The sequence below is a fragment of the Polypterus senegalus genome, chromosome 11 (assembly GCF_016835505.1).
Source record: "Polypterus senegalus isolate Bchr_013 chromosome 11, ASM1683550v1, whole genome shotgun sequence".
Lineage (NCBI taxonomy): Eukaryota > Metazoa > Chordata > Cladistia > Polypteriformes > Polypteridae > Polypterus > Polypterus senegalus.
Genome location: NC_053164.1, coordinates 156,884,486 through 156,892,963, shown reverse-complemented (window position 1 = coordinate 156,892,963; position 8,478 = coordinate 156,884,486). Strand labels below are relative to the sequence as shown.

The following is an 8,478-nucleotide window of genomic DNA, read 5'->3' as shown; positions in this document are numbered from 1 at the left end:
ATATGTGTGTATGTGTATATATATATATATATGTGTGTATGTATATATATATATATATATACATTATATATGACAGCAACACTCATAAAATGACAAAACATTTACATTGACAATCATGTTGCGTTTTTTTCAAAATGTTTCCGTTTTTTTTTTCATTACTTCTTTAACGCACTGCTTCTCCGCTGCGAAGCACGGGTATTTTGCCACCAGCTGCTGAGCGGTAGCAAAATCATTAGTTTGGTACAAATATAAAATTTATACAGATCACTGCACCCTTAGCCAGTCAATCCGTTAGGCAAAATAAACACCTGTCAAGAGCAAAGTTTATGAAAGGTCAGGAGCACGTTTTCTGGACGCCAAAGTACACTATTTATGTAACTCAAGCAGTGCAGGTTCTGAACCTTTCAAAAAAACCTAATTTGAGCTATGGAACCTGAATGGCTCCAATTGGGTAATTCAGGAACTCGAGGGGCATGCCTTCTGCACACTGATTGGGATCTCACTGAACACACCCCTTGTGCTAGCACTGCATATGGGCTTCAACCAGAACTGCATTCATTCAGTGCTTTTATAAATTATTGCATTGTAGATAATCATTTTTAAATTAATTTTTATTACATTTTTAAATAAAACTCACCTTAGGAAAAATCAATAAGACTAATTTTGATGGTTTGGTATAGAAGTTGTGCTCTAAAACTGTTCAAATTACAGTATGTGACAACATTTTGTCCAATGAAAGCTCGAATAATAAGTTATAATTTTGAGAGACTAAATCCAAATTATGAGAGATAAAGTCATAATTACAAGATAGTAAATTACAATAATGAGGTACTAGGTTGAAATTATTAGGTATTAAGTCATAATAATGAGATAATAAATCATAATTTTGAGATACTTTTTTCCGGCAGAAAAGGGTGTTCCATAGTTTTTGGGTGTACAGTATGTAACTTTAAAATGTGATGTTTTACAGATATGCATTAACATGTAATAAGTAGTCAGTAGGCAAGGTGCTTTAAGAAAGCAAACAACCTCTAAACTTGGTCTTTTTCTACATTAATGATACAGTAAAACACTGGAAAGGGGTTCATTGTGCAAACTCATACAGAGGTAAAGTTTAGATGCTTAAGTTAATTTATTTTCATGCATTATTTTTCTTATTGTCTGCGCAAAATGTGACCTAGTGCATCTTTGTTCGCTTTATCATTTTCTTATCTTCTTTCTTTTTTATCCCTACAGTTGGTTGAAATGGCAAGTGCCTTATTACTATGGTGATTATATAACAGTTTTAACATAAGTATTTCCCTTTAAATTATTAAATTATTATATGGGTTGTGGGTGTTTTTTTTTTCTAGCTGCGAAGTATTGATGCAAGCCAATCTGTTTTCATCAGAAATCAAAGAAATCCCAGAAATGAAAAAGACGATCATGTGTGTAAGTATTTGAAACTGCTTCCACAGAATGTAAACTAAAACAAATCTCACAGTCCTTACCATAATTAAGTGAATTTAGAAGTTACAATAATGGTAAAAATATCTGATTCTTTTAGATATCAGCAGGAAAATGTTTTTAAATTGAAGACCGGAGAAAAGTTTTTTTTGTTTTTTTCGTGCACAATTTAAGCACTGTTTGTTGAAAAAAAGTATTATTAAGCAATAATCAGGGCTTGTAAAAGTCCATGAACAAAACTGAGTGATAAGGACTAGTTTTGCTGTCACAAGTAAAATAGCTGTGTTAATGGAAAAAAGAACACTTTACTATTTAGGAATAACTGCAACAAGAAATTGAAATTCTTAATAAAACAATATTTCACTTGTAATACTAAGGACATCTGTTAATTTGAAATGGATGAATGTTGTGTAACGAGAAGCTGGCAATGTGAGCTAATGAAAGTAATAATATATAATTTTTTTGTATCATTTTTGCTGAAATGGTAACTAAGGACATGCTGTTGTGCTGTATCTTAATGAATGTTAAATACATAACTATATTTTTAGATGTTGTATTGTTAAAAAATACATACCGTTTAAAGAGGGAATACATAACTTATTACCTAATCAAATTTGTGTTCACGAATTATTTGCCCTTTTGGGTTGCAGTATTGTGGAAGGGATGTGGCTTTCCAGTGTGCTTTTAAACTTTCTAATCACTTTGGGCCTCATGTATAAACAGTGCATATGCACACAAATGTTGTGGAAGCCCATTTCCAAGCACACATTGAGATGTATAAAGACTAAATTTGTCATAATGCCACGCACATTTTCACAGCATCCTCTCCTTGTGCGTACACATGTTTCTGCTTGATTTTTCAAACTGGAGGCTCACAGCATCAAAGCAGAGCTAGTGTTTCTCTATTCGCATTAATGACGCAGGATTTGTCAAATATACTGAAATTAATTTCATATCATTTACAAATTTAATTCACTTGATTGTATTCATTATGTAATACTAAAATGTTGCATGGAATGGCCACACTATTCTAAATACCATAGTTGCTTTAGCGTTGTTAAAGACATTACATATGGAAGAATTAGAGAAGAGAGCACATATTTATAGATGCTGGCTTCTAAGTCAATTTCGATTTCCAAAAGCTATCCTGTTGGCTTTACAAAGACAGACTTTGAGGAATTGTGCACTACCTGATCTGTTGCAAGTTCTGTCCACTCTCAGGTTTTTTGCCACAGGAGCTTTTCAGTGTGAACTTGCTGATGATCGGGTATTTCACAAAACATCACTGAGTTGTGCCATGCTAGCTTTATAGGATGGTATTATCCGCTTTTCATCCACATAGATAAGATTTCTTTAAACTGTGGTTGAACTGGCAAACATATAAGCGCAATTTCCAGCCATTTCCAGTTTTCCAAATGTAATTGGAGCGGTCAGCTGCACACATACTGTATTACTATTGCAGTGGCATTGGACTGCTATTGCGGTGGCACTGGACAAGTTACAGCAGCAAGGGAAGAATCGGCAAAAGAATGAGCTGGCATTACATCATCTATAGTAGGAGTACCTATAAAAACGGCAACTCCACACATTCACAGGTGCTTTTTCCAACTAGTGCGGCAAAAGGCAAGCAGTCCTTTTAAAGACAACGAGTCACCTCAAAGAGCCATGTATAGAGTTCAATCAATCAATCAACATTTATTTATATAGCACATATTCATACAAAAAAATGTAGCTCAAAGTGCTTTACAAAATGAATAGAAAAATAGAAGACACAATAAAAAATAAACATAGGTCAACATTAATTAACATTGAATAAGTAAGGTCCGATGGCCAGGGTGGACAGAAAAAAAAAAAAAAAAAAACTCCAAAGGCTGGGGGAAAAAAAAAAAAATCTGTACGGGTTCCAGACCACGAGACCACCCAGTCACCTCTGGGCAATCTACCTAACATAAGTCAAACAGTCCTCTTTGTATTTAGGGTTTTCATGGAAGGACCTGATGATGATGGTCACGTAGACTTCTGGCTTTCAGTCCATCAATGTTGGTGCATCATGATGCTTTGAGTAGGTGGTGGTGGCGCAGGCCGCCACCACAAACAAACCGGAAAAAGAAACAGAGTTGGGGTCGGTACGGATTTTGGAGCCACTATGAATAGTTATTATGATGAATTGAACATACAGAGTATCAGTATTAAGTTAAAGTGAAGTTAGGAGAAAGCCATGTTAAAGTAATGTGTTTTCAGCAGTGTTTTAAAGTGCTCTACTGTATTTACCTGGCAAATTCCTATTGGCAGGCTATTCCAGATTTTAGGTGCATAACAGCAGAAGGCCACCTCACCACTTCTTTTAAGTTTAGCTTTTGGAATTATAAGTAGACACTCATTTGAAGATCTAAGGTTACGATTTGGAATATACTGTAACGTGTCAGGCATTCCGATATATAAAATGGAGCGAGATTATTTAAGGCTTTATAAACCATAAGCAGTATTTTAAAGTCAATCCTGAATGACACAGGCAACCAGTGTAGTGACATCAAAACTGGAGAAATGTGTTTGGATTTTCTTTTCCCAGTTAGGATTCTAGCAGCAAGTGATTTATGTCTTTTTTGGGTAGTCCTGAGAGGAGTGCGTTACAGTAATCTAGTCTACTGAAAACAAAGCGTGAATTAATTTCTCAGCATCTTTCAGTGATATAAGAGGTCTAACTTTTGCTAGGTTTCTTAAGTTAAAAAATGCTGTCCTAGTGGTCTGATGAATATGCGATTTAAAATTCAGATTACAGTCAACGGTTACCCCTAAATTTTTTACTTCCGTCTTTTAATCCTAGTGCATCAAGTTTATTTCTGATAACCTCATTGAATCCATTATTGCCAGTTACTAAAATTTCAGTTTTCTCTTTATTTAGTTTGAGAAAATTACTATTCATCCATTCAGAAAATACCAGTAAGACATTGTGTTAGTGTATCGAAAGAGTCGGAGTCATCAGGTGCTATTGATAAGTACAGCTGTGTGTCATCAGCATAGCTGTGGTAACTCACGTTGTAACCTGAGATAATCTGACCTAACGGAAGCATATAGATTGAGAACAGCAGCGGACCCAGGATAGAGCCTTGTGGAACACCATATCGGATATCATGTGTCTTTGAGATGTTATTACCACAACTCACAAAGAATTTTCTACCTGCCAGGTAGGATACAAACCAAGAGTTGAGAATCTATTCGTTGTGGTGCTTGGCACCGACACTATACTATAAAGGCAACTTCAGAGAATCTTTCAGAGTCCATAGTGTTCTGCCTCTAAGGTATAATTTACTGAAATTAAGTGCGTTCTTGTGTAGACATAGAGCAGATATTTGGACATTGTCACAATAACGAGACCTATGAGTCATGAAAAAGGTTTGGGGCAGCCACCCGTATAATTGAGTTCCTGGCTGCAAAGTCGATCAAATGAATAAAGCACTGCTATGCACAAAACCGAGTCCAAAACAGAACTGAGGGACTAGGGAAAAGGTGTAGGTTTTGAAAGGGGAAGACAGGAAGCATAGGGATCAGGCTCATGGTCTTCAACCATTGGTTCGAGTCCGGATATGACATCACAGGGACCGGGGCCGGCAAGGTCTTCTTCCATAGGCTCAGCCCCGGAAGTGACATAAAGAGAGTAAGGTGGGATCTCCCGTGAATGGTCTACAGGAAAGGGAGAAAAAGAGTCAGTGCACTCTGCCACATCCCGGCATGCTTTAGAACTGCCCTTACTCAAGCCCTTTAGCTGCCTCCCATATGCACGTGTGACAACATATAAAAATTTAAGTTGCAGAAAACTATTTCATATATCTCATTCAGATGATCTAAATGGAACTGAACTTCCCACTGCCTCTTCACACCAAGTATATTGTTATGGTATACTGTGTTTCTAGTATTGGTAATTTGTCAGAAACTCACAAAAGGTAGAGATGATTACAGAGTGAACTCAAAATACCAGAAGAAAGCAACAAAATTTTGCCGTCACCATGGTCCATCTTAATCAGGTATATTTTGCCTTTTCAATTTGGTGATGTTATTTTTTTCCTTTATCATGGAGAGCATGGCAAACAAAGGATTACCAACAGCAAGGGCACTACCGGGATGTTAAAGTGCAGAGTATACACTAATCAGAAACACACACAGAGGGAGAAGAGAGAGTGAGAAGTAGATATGGAGTTCTAGAACCCCTCTACTGGGAAGGAGGCGTCATGGAGGGCTGGCAGGCGACCACAGGTTGGCAGACAATAGATAGCATGTAGTCAGAATCTGGGAACACCAGAAGTGCCTATTAGAGTGCAGGGAAGTACTTTACATTGTGCAGAAGAGTAAAACCTCACGTGTTTTGATTTTTCAGTTAGAGTACTTACTATGAAAGTGGGGACTCATAAGCCTTCTGGATTTTTGGATTTTACGTGGAATGTGTCGGAAGAATTCCCACAGGAATGACAAAGCATTTATAGCATCATCACTGTTTGTTACTTGTGACTCCACTTGTGAATACAATTTTGAGGCAATTCAGCAACTTAGCAAAGGACAGTTTTTCATTGCTTACCTGAAGAGAACAAGAAATGGTTTTCTTGGAGAGAACGTTGAACCCAGATTTTTGAAGTCCAGTTTCCCAGTCTAACTACTGTAATAAATACAGACAACAACATGAAAGGTTTGGGGGTTTTAGCCCCGTATACTGCAAAGTAAAGGTCAAAACAATTCAAGTAAATCATTAGAAACACAAGGATAGGTAGACGGACAATTTTTGTAGGCAGACCGGAAATTAAACAGTGGGATGCTGGAAAAGATGTGGTGGTAGATGGGTAAATGACATCATCAGATGGGGACCAGAGGGTAGAAAGGGACCCGGAAGTGTTGCAGTTTTTCGAGTCGTCCGGGCAGACTTATGGCAGTGTTGTTTCGTCTGTTCTGAAGAAATAGAAAAAGAGAGGTTAGTACCCCGCCGTTGTCCCCTGGCACGACTAGTTGCTTTGAACGTCAGGGCCTTAAGCTGCTCCCCAAGCACTCGTGCGTTACACTACATTTCCCCTAGTGAAGCATTATTCCTGCATGCATCAAAGATCTCAGTCTATTATGTTGGGAGGAAAAAATCTCTCCATTTTAAAAAAAAAAAAAATCTTTGAAGGTTGGAAGGAGATGAGACGTGATTTTCTCACAGAGACACTTTCATATCCCATGAGACAAGTCTTTGTGCCAGGAGATTTAACCACGCCCGGGGCCGAGTAGATGACAAAGTAGAACGTTGTAAAGAATTCAAAATCATTGGCGCAGTACACATGCAGAGCAGGTTAGAGATAATGGATGTATGAAAATTTGAAAGTCCCAAAAAAAAGGATACTAAAGATTGCATTAGCACAAACAAACGGAAATTATTTCTTGGTGAAATAACGGAACAGCAAAAAGAGATTGAATATTTCGTTGGGATTTAAACCTTAAGTTGGAGAATTATAGATCATCTAATTCTTGTTGCCATCAGGGAAAAAAAAAGTAGTGTTTCTTCCCAATGAAGAGGCTTATCCGCAAGAATAAAATGATTTGTGGTTTGGTGAAAGTGAAATCCCATGAGAGAAATCATTTCTCATTTGTTTGAATGCTGTTGTCAGACGCATTTCTTGTAGAGAGAATGAAATTATATACATTCATGGGCAGTTATAGGTTGCGTTGGCACGATGTAATTCCAAACACAGAATCAAAATTTAATGTGATATTAATGAAAAGATAATAGCGAAAAGAGATTGAATATATGGATATAGGTGCCATGACAAAAGTGTGTCATGCGAGATGCTGATCACGCGGCACGGCTGCAATTGCAAGCCAGCAGCTGATCAAGCAAAAAAAAGGTAGTAAAAAAAAAACTATATTTCCCATTGTATCACCATTTAAGAGGGGGTTTCGGAGGAGAGACCAAGTCTCTTAGGGGTACGTTCAGCCCCCCTCTTCACAACGTAAGCAGCAGAGACTGGGGGGGTTGGGGACTGAAGGGTTGGCGAGTGAAGCAAGAGAGAGATGTGGTCCTATAGAAAGGAGGTTGTCTCTAGTCCTTGGATGCAACTTGAGACAAGACATGCCCTAGAGGGTTCCAGTGGCACCATTAAACAGACTTGGGTTAATCAAAGTATCCAAACACAGTACTGCTCTAAAAATTCAGAAACCAAATGGCAAGTAGTGGTGGTCCTAAAGCCATAGAATATTACTATGCCTTACATACTCTACTGTGTGGATTTAGATAAAAACTATATGACCGTGAATCATCAAATATCTGTGGAAAGGTAAACAGTTCATCCACTATTCCACAGTCTGGGGCATTTTGTCTCCTGGTTCTAAGGTTCATCTATTAAACAGAGTTTCTATTCCTTTACCTTGGCATATGCTTCCCAGAAAGGCTAAGGAGTGTGATCCCTCAATAATTGGAACCCACATGATCCCCATTTTAAACATGAGTAACATCACTTCATTCTACCAAACCTGAGTCTCTGTGCCCAACTTTCTTGAAACATTGAAGAGATAAGTTATCTAATACACCCTTACAATATACAGTGGTCTCAGCATCTCTGATTGGATCTGATTTTGTCACTTCTACAACCCTCCCAACCCTTTTTGTCCTTGCTACTCGTGTATCCCTAGCCAATGCTTCTGGCATTTCCTTTACTGAGCAGGACATAACCAACAGGTTAAGGAGTTCAGATGCTTTGTCCACTTTTCAACAATATCACAGTTGCTGCTCCTAAATTGTTAAGATCATCAGACCATCTTTTGCACCTGCTGCCTCTTTGGCATGCTGGTTTCCCTCAGTCAAATCTGTAAATTATTATTCTAACATTGCACAGAAGGTATCTTTCTTCAGTTTGACACTTTTCCTTACCACTAAACTTACTCCTAGCAAGCCTTTTGTTACTCAGTTGGATTTTTCAGTTTAGTCCATCTTCCATCAGCTTCGTTCATCTGAGGCCGCTCACCTCCAAGTGTTGATCATTTCAGGGAAGTTCTGTACTTCCACACAATATA

The 8,478-nt window shown here is 37.8% G+C and overlaps 1 protein-coding gene across 2 annotated transcripts in view; it reads left to right on the top strand.

Moving 5' to 3' along the window:
* tbk1 (TANK-binding kinase 1) overlaps window positions 1–8,478 on the top strand; it is a 242,608-nt gene that overhangs the window by 198,542 nt on the left and 35,588 nt on the right. For both annotated transcript variants that reach the window (XM_039769963.1, XM_039769962.1), the window contains one exon: window positions 1,353–1,431. In XM_039769963.1, the coding sequence (XP_039625897.1) occupies window positions 1,353–1,431 (79 nt within the window). The remainder of the gene's footprint in view (window positions 1–1,352; window positions 1,432–8,478) is intronic.